Below are 17,016 nucleotides of genomic sequence, written 5' to 3'. Positions count from 1 at the left end.
TACTTTGCTGGGTGCCTAACATCCTTTCCCAGCCCTCCCCAGCCCCCATTTGAGCAATGCAAGGTGATACTGTGTCTCTAATTCATTTTTCCAAAGACATTTTTGATGGTGTTCTGATTCTTTATTGCGCCATAACAAACCATCCAAAAACTCTGTAGAGTAAAATGGCAACAGAATTATGCTCACAGAGTCTGTGGGTCAGAAATTGGGATCAAGCACAACAGGAACAGCTTTCTGCTTTTTCGTGACACCTGATGTTTTGTCTGGAGAGACACATTGTCGGGAGTTTCACTGGACTGACTTCTGGCTGGGCACTGGAATAGCTGCCTCAGGATGAGTGGGACTGTCAGCCAAAGCCACCTACCCATGGCTCTCATGCTTCTTCTCTCAGCATGGATGCTTGAGTTCCAGGAGCAAACACAGGTGAATGAGGTAGAGGCCCTGTGGCCCCGTGGCCTCAAGTGGATAGTTTTACACCCACTGCGCTCTCCTGTTGAAGTAGTCACAAGACCACCCTGATTTTAGAAATATGTTGGAGGTAGAATTGGCAGGTTTTAGTGATGGGCTGAATATGAAAAGTGAAGAAGGAGCTCATCAAAATGCCCATGCTGGCCCCCATTCGGCGCTCCTCTCCGCGGGTCAGCAAAGCAGTGTGAAGCTCTGCGGCTACGTCCCAGTTCCTGCCCACGCCACAGTGAGGTCCCAGGAGCAGCTTGGAGCCCCGCCCCCATCTGGCACTCTGCTTAGCCACGCAGGTGCCTGCAAAGACCAGTTCCATCCCACCCCCATCCCCCCGCCCTCCGGCTCTTCTGCTACCTGGTCCCACACTTATTATGCTATGGGGATTATGCTTCACATAGTTAAATGTGATAGATTAATAACTACCACAGATTGTCATTTTCTAAGCTGCACTTGATGCTATGGTATTGCTGATTGTATCATTTGGTCTAACATGTTGTGATTGATCTAATCAGTTTTCCTTCCTGGTATAAGGAAAATAAAATAGCCTCAGAGTCATTAGAGCCTCAAAACCTAAACACAAGCCATATCTGGAAGACACTTCTGAAAAGCAATCATTCCACAAGGGTTTGAAACACAAGCAACAAAGATACCTGCCTTAAGCAATTTTGAAATATCGACCCAGGAATTAAACCAAGGACAGTAACAAAAACAAAAATGAGAAGACATTTAAGCAAGGCACAAAGGCAGGTTTCCACACCACAAAAAGGAAATTCTGGGGGAAATGAGGTGGAAAAGTCTGATAATCAACCACCTGGACACCCTGAACTGATAGCACAGGAAGTAACAAAGGAGATGCACGAGGCTCCAGAAAAATTCAAAGCAGAAATAATCTCCCAGATAAATATAGAGATAGTGAGTAGAGTGAAAGACATGATTAGAGGCTCTAGAGCAGAAACAGATAAGAAAATAGATGAGATCAGAAACATGCTGGAAGCTATGAATGCCCAGCATAAGAAAGAAATGGAAACCATGATCGCCCAACATGAGAAAGAAATGGAATCCATGAAACAGATTCAAACAGATATTCAGGAGACTAAAACCTCCATTGAAAGCATGCAGAGCAGACTAAGAGAGTCTGAAGAAAGAATATCAGATATAGAAGACAGAATCGCAGTTAAGGACCATGAAAACAGAGATTTCTTAAAGATAGTAAGGGACCATGAGAAATCAATCCAACAGCTGCTAGATGATGCAAAGAAGAATAACATAAGACTGATAGGAGTCCATGAAAAAACAGGAGAAAGTACAATAGATATAAAAAAAACTGTTCACAGAAGTTATAGTAGAAAACTTCCGGGACAGAGGTGGAGAATTGAACACACAGATAAGTGAGGCATATAGAACTCCACCCAGCCATGATCAAAAAGAATCTACACCTAGACATATAATAATCAAGAGCCCAGAAATCCAACAGAAGAACAAAATTCTACAGGCAGTTAAAGAAAAGAAACAAATCACCTACAAAGGAAAGCCCATCAGAATCATGGCAGATTTCTCAACACAAACCCTCAAATCAAGGAGAGCCTAGAGTGAAGTATTTCAAACCCTAAAAATAACTTCCAACCTAGACTGTTGTATCCAGCAAAATTATCTTTCAAAATCTATGGGGAAATTAGATACTTTCATGACAAAGAACACCTGAGAAATTTCATGAACACCAAACCAGCACTCCAAACAATTTTATGCAATATCCTAGAAAAAGACAATGAAGGTCACAACTCCATGAGGGCCAACAGAGAGAAGACACTGCAAGGTAAGGCACTAAAGGGAAAGGGGGAAAAATAAGAAATAAAAGAGCCAACAAAAGTAAAACATCATGACAAGGATGAGTCAATATCTCTCAATTATAACTATAAATGTTAATGGCCTCAATTCACCAATCAAAAGAAATAGACTGACAGAATGGATTAAGAAGCAAAACCCAGCAATATGCTAAATACAAGAAACACACCTAACTCAAAAGGAAATTCATAGACTGAAAGGAAAAGGATGGAAAACAGTTCTCCATGCAACAGGAACTCAGAAAAAAGCAGGGGTAGCAATCTCATTTGCAGACAAAGTAGATTTCAAACCAAAACTAATTAAGAGAGACAAAGATAATCACTACATCCTTGTGAAGGGAACAATCCAAGAGGAAGAGATGGCAGTCCTAAATATTTATGCACCAAATACGAATGCTCCCAACTATACAAAACAAATATTAATGGACATGAAAAACCAAATAAACAATAACATAATTGTAGTGGGGACCTCAGCACCCCTCTATCACAAATAGACAGATCACCTAGATAAAAAATTGACAATGAAATTCTAGAACTGAACCAAGCTATTGAACAAATGGACTTAATAGATGTTTACAGAGTGTTCCACCCCACAAAATCAGAATACACATTCTTTTCAGCTGCACATGGGTCATTCTCCAAAATAGATCACATGCTAGCTCATAGAGAAAATCTAAGTAAATGTAAAAGAACTGAAGTTATCCCCTGTATATTATCAGACCATAGTGCAGTAAAATTGGAGATCAATAATATAAACCACAAAACACCCACAAACACATGGAAATTGAATAACACTCTCCTGAACAACCAATGGGTCACAGAGGAAATTAAAGAAGAAATTAGACAGTTTCTACAAGTAAATGATAATGACAGTACAACATACAGAAATCTATGGGACACAATGAAAGCAGTTCTACATGGGAAATACATAGCAGAGAATGCCCATATTAGGAAAACAGAGAGAGAGCTGAAATAACCTAATGATGAACCTCGAGCTCCTAGAAAAAGAAGAGCATGACAAACCCAAAGCTCATATAGAAGAGGAAATTATAAAGATCTGAGCAGAAATTAATGCAATGGAGACTAAGAGAACAATACAAAAAAAATCAATGAATCCAAGAGCTGGTTTTTTGAAAAAAATAAATAAAATTGATAAACCTTTAGCCAGACTTATCAAAAAAAGGAAAGAAAAGTCTCAAATCCATGCAATTAAGAATGAAAAAGGTGAAGCCACAACAGGTCCAGCAGAAATTCAGAGGATCATCAATACTACTTTGAGAACCTGTACTCTAATAAAATGGAAAACACAGAAGAAATGGACAGATTCCTAGATACATACAAATTGCCAAAGTTAAATGAAGATATAGAAATTCTAAACACCCCAATAACAATGAGTGAAATTGAAAATGTAATAAAAAATTTACCAACAAAGAAAAGCCCAGGTCCTGATAGCTTCACTGCTGAATTCTACAAGACATTTAAACAAGAACTATCGCCATTACTCTTTAAACTCATTAAGGAAATTGAAAAGGAAGCAAGGCTTCCAAATTCTTTCCTTGAAGCAAGTGTTACTTTGATTCCAAAACCAGGGAAAGACCCAACCCAAAAAGAGAACTACAGGCCAATCTCCCTAATGAACATAGATGCAAAAATCCTCAACAAGATACTGGCAAACAGAATACAGAGTGTCATCAAGAAGATCATACACCCTGACCAAGTCAGATTTATCCCAGGGATGCAAGGATGGTTCAACATCAGTAAATCAATAAATGTAATACACTACATTAACAGAGTCAAGGACAAAAACCATATGATCATCTCAATAGATACAGAAAAGGCATTTGACAAAATCCAACACCCATTCATGATAAAAACGCTGCAGAAAATTGGAATAGAAGGTCTTTATCTCAACCTGTTTAAGGCTATCTATGAAAAACCAACAGCCAACATCATACTAAATGGTCAAAAACTGAAAACTTTCAGTTTCTAAAATCAGGACCAAGACAAGGATGCCCACTATCACCACCCCTGTTCAATATTGTTCTGGAAACATTAGCCATAGCAATTAGAAAAGAGAAAGAAAAGGAGTAAAGATGGGAAAGGAAGAAGTGAAACTGTCATTATTTGCTGATGATATGATACTTTACATAGAAGATCCAAAAAACTCAGTCAAAAGTCATCTAGACCTAATTGACAGATTCAGTAGAGTAGCTGGATATAAGGTCAACACTCAAAAAACAATAGCCTTCTAATATACAAATAGCTGACCCATTGAGAGAGAAATTTGGGAAATAATTCCTTGTACAATAGCATCTAAAAAAATGAAATATCTAGGAATCCACCTAACAAAGGAAGCAAAAGACCTCTACACTGAAAACTATAGCACTCTGAAGGAGATTGAAGAGGATATTAAAAAATGGAAATATATCCCTTGTTCCTGGGTAGGAAGAATCAATATAATGAAAATGGCCATACTTCCAAAACTGCTATATAGATTTAATGTAATACCGATTGAAATTCCAACAATACACTTCACAGAACTAGAGAAAACAATCTAAAAATTCATCTGGAAGCAGAATAAACCTAGAATATCAAAAGCAATTCTACGCAACAGAGATATGACTGGGGGTATCACAATCCCCAACTTGAAACTGTACTACAAAGCTACTGTGATAAAAACAGCATGGTACTGGCAAAGAAACAGACCCGAAGATCAGTGGAATAGATTAGAAGATGAAGAAACAACTCCAGACATGCTCGGCCACCTCGTCTTTGACAAAGGAGCCAACCACCCTCATTGGAGAAAAGATAGCCTGTTCAATAAATGGTGTTGGAAAAACTGGATTTCAACCTGCCTAAGATTAAAACTAGACCCATACCTATCACCCTGCACTAAACTAAGATCGAAGTGGATTAAAGAGCTAAATATCAAGACAGAAACACTAAACTTTCTGGAAGATAAGTTAGGTAGAACTCTCAATGACACTGGCATAGGAAAAGACTTTGTGAACAAATCTTCAGTAGCACGGGAGCTAACATAAAGAATTAATAACTGGGATCTCATCATATTAAAAAGCTTCTCCACTGCAAGAGAAACCACCAACAGAGCTAAGAGACAACCTACAATACGGGAAGAAATTTTTAGCAGCTGTACCTCAGACAAAAGTCTACTATCTAGAATATATAAAGAATTGAAAAAAAACAGACCCCCCCCCCAAATTCAAAGACCCAATTCAAAAACGGGCATCCTAAATGAACAGACATTTCTCAGACAAAGAAGTAAGAAAAGCAAATAAATATATGAAAAAATGTTCAACATCATTGGTCATTTGAGAGATGCAGATGAAAACAACACTGAGATTCTACCTCATCCCACAAAGAATGGCTGCTATCAAGAAATCAACCAATAAGAAATGCTGGTGGGGGTTTGGAGAGAAAGGAACCGTTCTCCATTGTTGGTGGGAGTGCAGACTGGTGCAACCACTGTGGAAATCCGTATGGAGACACCTCAAAGAACTAGGACTAGAAGTCCCATTTGACCCAGCTAGTCCCCTGTTGGGGATCTTCCCCAAAGAATTAAAAGAATCATATCACAGCGATATATGTGCCCCTATGCTTATAGTGGCACAGTTTGTAATAGCTAAAGTTTAGAAACAGCCCAAGTGTCCATCAACTGGAAACTGGATCAAGAAGATGTGGGGTTTTTTTAATAAAATGGAGTACTACTCAGCTGTAAAGAATGAGAAACTAGAGTCATTTATAGCTAAATGGATGCATATTGAGGCCATACTCTTAAGTGAAATAAATAGAACACACATAAGTAAATACCAGATAGTTTCTCTAGTGTGAGAAACTGAAAGTGTAAATAAGGATGAAAATGATTAAAACAAATAATTGATAATGTGAAATAGGAAAAGGTCCAAAGGTGTAGGGGTGGTGGGAGGGGAAGGGGAAAGGGAAGAAGGGAAAGAAAAAATTATGAGAAAAAAAATGGAATCAAACTCTGTGTAAATAGGGAAGGGTGGAGGGGGTGAAGGGCATGTAGGTAATGGGGGAAAAAATAAGAACTAAGATACATCATGTTCAGGTACAAACACCCAATGATAAATGTAAATGTATTGTATACCTAAAATGTACCAATTAATGTATAAATTTTTAAAATGCCCATGCTATGACATTGTGTGCAATGAGAAGAGCACAGCAGTGGTGTGCCTAACATGAGAACCAAATACAGCATGCAAAACTGAACAGTCATCACCAGGAGGTAGAAGCATCCTATCTTTTCTTTCCTGTGACTTAATCATCTCAGTAGGAATTCTTAAGCACCTGTAATCGCCCACCTAAACCTGTGCACTGAAACAGTCCCCTAAGGTCGCTCTGGATCACTGGATGAACTGAGTTACAAATCTACTATCCAGATAGCACCCTGTAACTTATGAGGTGGCTCAGTGAACTGTGGTGCGGTGAGCCTCAGAGACTGTGACCTCGCCCTGTGACCCGAGCCTCACCAACCCCAGCATCGTGGGGAAAACAGGAAGCGGACAGGGGCTCACCTGTGTTGGGGCCTAATCTGTTTGCTCTCCTTTCCCTTTAGGCTTTTGATATTATGCGGGTGACACATGGCAGAGAACACAGCCTGATTGAAGATTTAATCCTACTCTTAGAAGAATGTGATGCCAACATAAGAGCATCCTAAGAAAACCCAGATGGAGAGAGAGATGGCTTACACCTTTCCTGTATGCCTTATTGGGATCACGCACTCTAGTGTTCGCTGTGTGGCTCTTCCCTATTGGAAATGCTGTTCTGTGTTTAAGTAGGTAAATAAAGGCAGGCGTGGTTTGCCAACTCTAAGAATCGTCAGTTGTAGTGAAGCATGATTATAATAAATATGAAAATGTTGAAGACACCATCTAACTGTTTTGTTTGCTTACTTATTGCTGATTTTAGTGTTTAACATGTCACCATTCCAGATAGAAAAATCCTATTAAAACCATGACAGAATGAGTTACAACTTCTTCTTTGGATATATGTAGAGATAATTGGATAAAAATCACTATATTCATATTTTCTCCAAACCATAAACCTAATATCCACTTTGGTAAACACTGAATTTTTTATTATTTATTTTTGATTAACATAATTGCACATATTAATGGGATGCAGTATAATATTTCAGTACATGCATACAGTGTGCATTGTTCATATCCAGCCTCCCTTTCACCCTCATCCTCTCTCTTCCAGTTCCCAGCTTCTAGTGATCAGTGTTCTACATTTGAGTCAACTTTTCTTTTCCTTTGACTTCCATATATGAGGGAAACTATGTGGTGCTTGTCTTTCAGTGTCTGGTTTGTTCCCCTTAACATAGTAACTTCTAGTTCTACTCATTTTGCTGCATATAATAGGATTTCATTCTTCTTTGTGGCAGAATAATGTCCCACTGTGGCAACATTTTCTTTATCCATTTCTTGGTGGGCACCTAGGTTGATTTCATATCATGGCTATTGTGAATAATGCAACCGTAAATATGCTGATTTGTTAATTTCCTTTGGATGTATACCCAGAAGGGGGACAGGTGGATCTGTGTAGTTTCTTGAGGAATCCCCTTACTGTTCTCCACAGTGGTCATGGTAATTTACATTCCTACCAACAGTGCATGAGAGTTCCTTTTGCTGCACATCCTTACCAGGATTTATTATTGTTATTTGGGGTTTTAAAAAAAATAATAGCCATTTTAACTGGAGTGAGATAGAATCTCATGATTTTTATTTGCATTTCCCTGATGACTAATGATGTTGAATCTTTTTAAAATATATTTGTTGGCTTTTGCAAAGAGTCTCTTCAGATCATTTGCCCATCTTATAATTGGATTATTTGGGGTTTAGTTTTTTAAGTTCTTTATATATTTTGGATAGTTGGCAAATATTTTCTCCCAGAGAGTAGGTTTTCTTTTCACTCTATTATTTCCACTATCATTCAGAAAATTTTTAATTTGATGTAATCCCACTTGTCTATTTTGTATTTTCTTTCGTATGCTTTAGGGGTCATATTCAGAAAATCGTTGCCTCTGTCAATGGGTTTTCCCTGTGTTTTAGACAATCATTTCAGTTTGAGGTGGTACACTCTGGTCTTTGATCCATTTTAAGTTGATTTTTGTACAGGGTGAGAGGGAGGGTTCTAGTTCCATTCTTCTGCAGGAGGATATCCAGTTTTCCTGGTACCATTTATCGAGCAGGCTGAATGTCTTTGGTGCCTTTTTCGAGAATTAGCTGTCTGTAGATGCATGGGTGTTCTTCGGGGGCCTCTATTTGCTCCATTGACCTGTGCATCTGTTTCTATCCCACACCATGTCGTCTTGGTTACTGTGAGGCCCTGTGGTAGGTCTTGATATCGGGCATTATGATGCCTCCAACTTTGTTCATTTTGTTCAAGATTGTTTTGACTATCCAGGGTCTTTTATGAAGACACAGAATTTTGAGACATCTTTACTCTTTGTGATGAATGATGTCTGTGAACATTATTTGTTTCTAAATACATCTCCAACACAAGAATTTTTATCCTAAATCCTAGAAAGAAGTCATTTTAGGTGTTACTAGGAAAGAATAGGAAGTCTTAATTTAAAAACAAAAATGTATCCAAATCTCTCATGACTCTTTGTGTAAACCTTTCTCATGAGCTCTTTATGTGTGCTATCCTATCTTTCCATAACATTTTTTTCAGTCATTCCCCAAATCTTTGGTTCAGTGTGTGATGGGCAGAGCTTGAGGCTCCCTTATCCTGCAGTGAGCAAGGCTCTAGCATCCACTCAAATCAACTTCCTCTCTTTTCTTTTTTCTCTTTTCCTCTTTCCACTTTCCCAATTCTTTAGACTTCTTTTCCATTTTTCTGCTTTAGACTGATTTTTAAAAAACTTTTATTTTCCTCTTCCAAAAAAAATAAAGTCTTTCATGGCTCACTGATCCTGGGAGCAGCATAGTCCTTCATGCTTAGAGGAGACTCAGTGACTCAAACCGTGGGGTCCCCACGGCTGAAGGATTCTTAGAGAACATGCTGCTCTCCACACCACACCTTACTTTACAAACAAGGAGACGAGATGAAGAGAGTGATGGCAGGATCCAGAGCAGCACCCCATGCTCCTTGGCCCCATTACGGAGCCTCCACAGCCCTCATGTAGGGAATGGCAAATCCTCCAGCCAGGTGGCAGGTCTCTGATTTACTAAGAGACCTTGAGAAAAGGCTTAAGCGCAGTCTTGGGGAGGCCAGTTCTACCCATTTAAACAAATATCAAATCATTCCTATGTATTTAGGAAAAGGGAATACAAAAATCAAATAGAACATGCTCCCCGCCTCAAAATGTGCAGTGGCTGGTATAGAACATGTATCAGTTTGGGGTAATAAGATAGCCCCAAAGTTAGTGGCTCTAAATCATGTTTATTTAGCTCAGACTTATGTAGCCAGCAGTGTGAGCTGGACTGTTCTGGTTTGGCTCAGGTGTGACTGGTCATAGCTGTGCTCACTGTCTGCAGTTGCTAGGGGGTCAGGTAGGAAAATCGGGTTGCCTGGGCCATGTAGCTCATGGGGTTAACCCAGCTCTGTTCACGTAGCAGTAAAGGTCCAGGAATTATAAGTAGGCCATCCCCAAAGTCCAAGTTCTTTTCAGGTTTTCTTCCATTACATTTGCTAAAGTCCTATAGGTCAAAGCTTGTCTCAAGTCCAACCCAAAAATCAAGGGATGGACAAATACCCCTCCTCTCAACAGAAAGAGCTGCAAAACCCTATTGCAAGGGCTTGAATATGTGAAGAGGAAGAAAGTATAGCCATCTATGCAATTCACCATAGTAACCCTTAAATTTTTTTTTTTGCTCTTACAGAAGATTTAGTAAATTTGATGAAATTTATAGATTTATATCTTTCTAGAAAAACATATGAACAATTTGCTTTTAGAATCAGGAATTCTCAGACTTTCCATGGCCTATCAATAGACTCCCCGGGGTTCTTCATCAAATGAAAAATAGACTTGCTACATTTCAGAAACACTGGTGGGAACTATATTGGTTCCTCATTTAAAATTCATCAGAGAAATAAAAGGCAATAAGAAAAAGTAGAGATAGTAACAAATATCAAGTGGGCAGAGTTCACCGATAGAATGCTGTTTGCCAATTTCTGAATGAAATTTATCAGTCACAGATGATCCTGGATTAAGAGATTTGCTTCATGCCTCCTAGAAAAGTATGATAGGCTTTTAAATCCCCTTGAGCTGGCTTGCAGTTTTCTAAGAGGAAGGGGCCTTGCTTTGCCTCAACTTTTAATAGAATGCAAACATTTAAGCAAAGGTAAACATTTACCCAACAACTTTACAGCAAAATGATTTTGGAGAAGAGGAAAGGGGGCGGAGAACATAATTTAAAATCCATGTCACCAGTGGCTGACGATTTATTGCCACCCGAGCCTCCACGACTGCTATTTCATTAATCCATAGTCATTGTAGCGGCAGGCTTTTTTCACATCAGTAACTTGACACCATTAGTCGCTCCTCTGGGATGAGAACACATTTAAACTGAAAATGAACACGCTGGGCATAATTTATAGCCATGCCACATGAATGCCAAGAGTGTGGGGAGGAAGGCTGCCCGGTTGCCTGCTCACAATGATGATGGTGCTCAGGACGCGCTCCTCTAGCCAGGCTGAGGGCCAGCAGGCAGGGAGGGCAGCAGACCCTACAGGAGCCAGACAGCCACAAACCACAGGCCCCTCAGTCAGACTTCGCTGCAGGAATGAAGAAGAAATTCCGTGTGTTTGGGCCTGCCCCTGAGTTAGTCTTGACAGTTCTTTCTTGGTCCAAATGGGAGTAGATGTTATGCTCCCTCAAAGTGTCTGTGGAGCCCCATGAAATCCTCATGACAAATAATCATTGGCAGGAGCTTCAAGAGGACACTGAAACCCACCTTTCCCAGAGGTCTGTAAGAGATCAAGCTGGCTAATAGGAAGAGCCAGTAGCACCTCAAAATTGGGACATTACCTCAACTTTTTGAGTTTTATAAGCATCAAAATGCTGTTGGCTTACAGTCAACATATTCAAATCCAATCCACAACATACTGAAAACCAATTCTCTCCCTTCCATATATAATTCAGTGCCCACATCGTCCTTAAGCAGGGAAACCCAGCCTTTGATTCTCCCTTCTCCTTTATCAAGGAAATAAATTTATCCAGACATGCATTTTTAAAATTATTTTTATTTTTTTGGTACCGGGGATCCAACTCGGGTCCTTGCGCTTTCAAGGCAAGTGACAGAACCACTTAGCTAAATCCCCGGCCTGAGACAGGCATTTTTAATTTCAGACATTTTTATTGTTTATTCATACTCAGCACCTTTGCCAGCTCCCAGTTCAGCTGCTGCAAAGACCCCTTGATGATCTCCCTTTCTTCTTCCTTGTGGCTGCCAGCAGAGATGCCTGTTGTATCATTTCCCCTTGAACTTTCACTGCTTAGTAACATAGAGTAGCACTCAGAGTCAATCTTCAGACTTGTATTCATGCCCTCAAACTACCAAATCTCAACCTTCCTGACCTCCGCTCCCTGGATCTGCCACACTAGCAGGGGTGGCCTCGTCACCCAGACTCCTGCTTGATGCTCCCTTCTTTGCCAGCTCCTTGTTTTGTTCATACTGACTGAATTTCATTTCTTCTCTATCTACCTAAATATTATCCATTCTCAAAGTTCTAGTCCAAGACTTTCTTTTTCTAATTCAAATGTAATCTATAACTGCAATTATTATTCTTGGTGTTCAAGATGTATCATCTTTGGTCATTGGGATCTTCAAATTTGTTCCCTAATTTAGAATCTCTAAGATAGAGAGGGTTCCTTTAGTGATTAGGAGAACATAAAATGTAAATAAAGATTTTATTGCTTAAAGGTCCTGTAGGTACATGGCAAGCCTGTAGGCCACACACACAGACCAGGGAGTATGTGAAGAAAGAGAGAGGAGTGGGGAACTTGGTTTTATTAGGGTCCAGTGTGCAGAACATAAGCAATAGGGTGGCAGGGTAGTGACTGGGCACTTTAAACCAAGGAAGCATGAAATTTGAGACAAACTGATGCAAAATCTTTCCTGTACGAAAATATTATCTCAGAATTCTGCTGGGTGCAAGGTCATGATATGAGTTTGGGATAAGAGCTATCTGGCCTCAGACAGAAAGAAAAGACGGGGAGAAATTATCAAAGCCAGATAACAAAACACAAAATGACCACCAAGGCAGCATATTTGCTGTAGACTTACAAGTCCTTTTTCCAACATGTTCCTATGATTTTTGAAACACTGTTTACTTTGGGACATTGAAAGATGTTCCCAGCCCGCTTCATATTGTCCCACCCTAGATCTGTGGATTAGTCACCTTTCCGTTGCTTAGACAAAACTGATGTACAACTTAACAGGTTTATTTTGGCTCATGGTTTCAGAAGTTTCAGACATGGTTGGCTGGCTCCAAGGCAGAAGCATCATGGCAGAAGGACATGGCAAAGGAAAGCTGCTTGCTTTATGTCAGCAGGAAGCAAAAAGCAGAGAAGACCAGCAGAGGAAGGGACCAGGGACCAGACATAGTCCCCAGTGTGATGCCACCATTACTGACCCAGGCACACCCAGAAATGTGCTTTGCTAATCTCCTGCACATCTCTCAAACCAGTGACAAGATTAACCGTCATATGTCTACGCCTTATCAGCTGGACACCCAAACATATTTTAAACCACACTTCATCTCCAAGTAGAGAAAATAACAAGGTCACAATTCCATCCTGTGTACAATTAAAAATAAACTAATATCTTCTCCCAAATCTCAACAATCCTAGCATTGCTCAAAAGTTCAAGTCCAAAGTCTCCTCTGAGAATCAAGGCAATACCTTAGCTGTGAGATGCTATAAAAATAAAAAGAAAGATAAATACTTCCAACATACAATGACTTGGGGTTAACATTTCCATTCCAAATGGGAGGAACAAGAGAATAGACAAATTCTCCTGCCTCAGCTTCCCAGAGTGCTGGAATTACAGGTGTGCACCAGCTGTGATTTGTTTTGCTATTATAAATAATGCAATAATACATAAACGTGGACATAATATGATTTTCACACTGCTGGAGATTATCTTCAGGATAATTTCCTAGTAGGCGAGTTGCTGGGACACAGAACAAATGCATGCATAACTTATTAGGTATTGTCAAATTCCCTTCAACACACATTGTATAACAAGGCCTGTTTCCCTCATCCTGTCCAGTAAGCACATTGGGTTTCCCAGCTTCTGAAACATTTGTGAAGTGGATAAGTAAGAAATGTTATCTTGGCATAGTTTAAATTTATATCTTCTTCTTATTAGTAATATTGGGTGTATTTTCAAATATTTAAAAAGCCTTTAGTTTATCTTTTTGAGAATGAACTTTACATGTCTTTTACTCATTTTTCTAGGGGATTCCTTGTTCTTCTTTCACTCCCTCCCCTGCCTTACCTTTAGTTCTTTTTATATTGGGTAGTTTCCCCTTTATCTGTGATATTTAATCTCCCATTTTGCATAGATTTTTTGAATCTATTTTGATGTTTTGCCTTGTATTCCTTAAATAGTGTCTTCAAAAACATTCCTTAAGAACTCTACTCCATGATAAGCCATGGTGCAAAATTAAGCACCACTAACCTTCCTCATATGGTCACTGATTCCTAACTATTTATGTGTTGAATGATATTTTAAAATTCTTTAGCTTCTGGGCTGGGGATTTAGCTCTGTGGTTTTGCTGCCTGCTGCGCAAGCGCAAGGACCCGAGTTCAATCCCCGGTACCACCAAAAAAAAAAAATTCTTTAGCTTCTACCAATTCTGTAATCATCTTGTCTTTAGTCAGCATTTCTTCTGGTTAGGATTGTTTACCTGGTAGAGTGATTCAATGTTCATTCCTGGAGTGTGTGGCATTTTAGCCTTCTTGCTTTTCTGGGTTTCTTCAGTTTTCTATTAAACTAAATAATGCAATTACTGTGATGTATTTCAGAGAATCCCCTGGGTTCAGGAGTGGTCTTCCTTCACTTTGCAGTGACAAATTGATAGTGGGATCAATCAACCCAACCAGAGCATAATGTGCATCTTTGCTTGTTGAAGATGAGGCTTCTAAAGTAACCATGTGGCAGTCTCAACTTCTATACAGGATCCATGGTTGTATTCCCTGGAAGAATCATTCCTTTCATAGAAGCTAAAACATTTAAACCAGCAGATCCAAATGGCATCGGGACAGGATGTGAAAATTCTGCAAATACAGTATGCATTGTAATCCTGAGAAGCCACTTTCCCTCCCCTCACCCACTACTTGTTTCCTAGAATGTGTATTCTAGGAAATGCTTTGTCTAGCAGTTGTTGATTCAAAGCATAAGCAAATTACATAGAACATCACCCTTTTTCACGGGGTAGTTTCCGAGCTAATGACACACTAAGCTCTACATTCTATCATTCTATCAGGTCAGCTGCTTCTGGATGAAGGGACACCAGAATGGCCAATAAACTCCACAAACTTGAGCCAGTTGCTACAACTCTGCTGTGAAGTTAGATCCTGCTCAAGGCTGGGTTGTGAGCAATATTATCATCTCTGGTATTTCGTTTTGTTCTGTTCTGTTTTGTTGTACTGGAGGTTGAACCCAGGACCCTGTCCATGTTAGACAAGTGCTCCGCCACTGAGCTACATCCTCAGCCCCTCTAGATTTGTTTTACTTCTGGAGCCTGAAGGTTCATGTCTTTTATTGGTTTGGGAAATTTCTCAAAAATTATTTCTCCATGTATTATCTATTTTTTTCAATTTCTCTTTCTAGAATTCATAATTGGATTTTATATATTTTCATTTCATGCTTCTTTCATGTTTTCATCTCTTTGCCTCTTTCATTCTGGCTCATTTCTTCAGCTTTGTTTTCCTCTTTATTATTGAGATTTTTTCCATGTTGAATTTGCTTTCATGATATCCACTGAGTCTTTAGTCCATAATTTGTGTTTCTAAGCATTCTAATTGATTTTTCATAAAATCTCATAATTTCTTTCCTAAATATTCTTATATATTTATTTCAATTCTTTTTAATTTTCTTCTACAAAATATAGAAGGGCACTATAGTTTGCTTGCATATTGTGTATGTTTTCTCCATAAGTGGGTAGCTCTGCTCTGTGTCTTGTAATTTTGCTTATGAATTAATCTTCAGCTGATTTTATATACACGTATATCAAATGCAACATGGCTTGAGAAAAGTTCAGTTGTTTTACTTTTCTTTTTTTTTTTTTTGGTACCGGGGATCGAACTTGGGTCCTTGCACTTCCACTGAGCTAAATCCCCAGCCTGTTTTACTTTTCTTTCTATCATATGATCTTTATTTTTTAGCAGTCTAGAATAAAAGTATATTAATTTTTTCTGTTTGAATATTCCTTTTCCTATGCTAGTATAAATTCAAAAGCAAAATTAAAAATCAGTGAATAAATATAAACTTTTTTCCTCTTTATTCAGACTGCTGGATATAAGGATGCTTCCTTACAGTCTTTATGGGGAAATTTAACAAAAGTCCACTATCATCAATATCTTATGAATAATAAGAGTTTCAGAAAGAGGAAATAGAGAAATTAGAGGAAAGGAAATTAGCAATGTAATAATTGCAGGAAAAAAATCACAGAACTAAAAGATATAATTTTTCAAACTGAAATGGACTACATTATCCAGATTTAGTAATAATCTACCTGATGATGCATAATTCTGAAATTTCAGAACATGACAAGCAGAAAGAAGATTTGACAAGTTTCCAGGAAAGAAATAAAAAATTTCTTAACCAGAATAATAATATCAGAATTCTCAAAAACAACCATGGCATTTAGAAGACAAAGGAGAAAAACCTTCAAAATTGTGAGAGAAAATTATTTACAACTCTAGAATTTTAAAGACTTTTTTTTTTGGTACCAAGGATCAAAGTCAGGTCCTTGAGCTTGTGAGGCAGGCGGCAGAACCACTAAGCTAAATCCCTGGCCCACAACTCTAGAATTTTAAAGATAAATAGCAGCCTTGAGCATGCAAACCAAATGTAGAATAAAGACAGCCTCAGATTTTTCTCAGAAAGCCACTGGATGGTTCTAGTTCCCTAATGCTCTTGTCTCTTATTTTCTGTCTCTTCATATTCTTCCTTACTTTTTTGAACAATTTACCCCCATTTTACCTGTCAAACTTTTTGCAGGAATTTTTTACTTGCACTACCATCATTTTTAATCTTCAAAAGCTCTTATTTTTCTTTCAATGCTTTTAAAATAGCATCCTGCTCTTATTTTATGAATGCGGTACTTTATCTCTCTAAGAATACTATTGATAACTAGGGAGATGTTTCCATTTTTTTTTTCTGACTGTACAAGTTGTTTTTATCACATACCTGGACTCCAGAGGCTTAAGAAGGAAAGGGACAGGAGTTTAGGCTCATGAGCTCCGCAAGGTAGTCAGACCTGCAGGAGACCCTGTCCAATTCAGCTGGGACCTCAAATGTCGAAAGCTTTATTATTAGAGGAAATAGGATGTCTTGGTGCTGAAAAGTGCAATGAATGTTAAATGAAAGGACAAGGGAGGCAAAAAAATATCCTGTAAGACTGGTGCCTGGAGGCCAGACCTTATATAAGTTTGCAATCTACCCAGGCAAAACCGTGGTTGAGCAAAGAACCTCAAGCTATGAACTGTTCTGAA

General features: G+C 38.8%; 1 protein-coding gene across 10 annotated transcripts in view; it reads left to right on the top strand.

The window, feature by feature from the left end:
• Smyd3 (SET and MYND domain containing 3) overlaps nt 1-17,016 on the top strand; it is an 877,202-nt gene that overhangs the window by 783,347 nt on the left and 76,839 nt on the right. For 8 of the 10 annotated variants that reach the window (XM_021265507.2, XM_004853487.4, XM_087194071.1 and 5 more), the window contains one exon: nt 6,898-7,212. The exons of the other annotated variants lie outside the window; for them this stretch is intronic. In XM_021265507.2, coding sequence (XP_021121166.1) covers nt 6,898-6,905 — 8 coding nt within the window. In that variant the 3' untranslated portion in view covers nt 6,906-7,212. Of the gene's footprint in view, nt 1-6,897; nt 7,213-17,016 lie in introns of those variants that run through there. 10 annotated transcript variants of the gene reach the window in all.

Source organism: Heterocephalus glaber, unplaced genomic scaffold (assembly GCF_053883595.1).
Source record: "Heterocephalus glaber isolate CG9 unplaced genomic scaffold, H.glaber_assembly_v1.0 deba00001600, whole genome shotgun sequence".
Classification (NCBI taxonomy): Eukaryota; Metazoa; Chordata; class Mammalia; order Rodentia; family Bathyergidae; genus Heterocephalus; species Heterocephalus glaber.
Note: the sequence above shows the minus strand (reverse complement) of the source record. Positions and strands in the feature narration are given on the sequence as shown.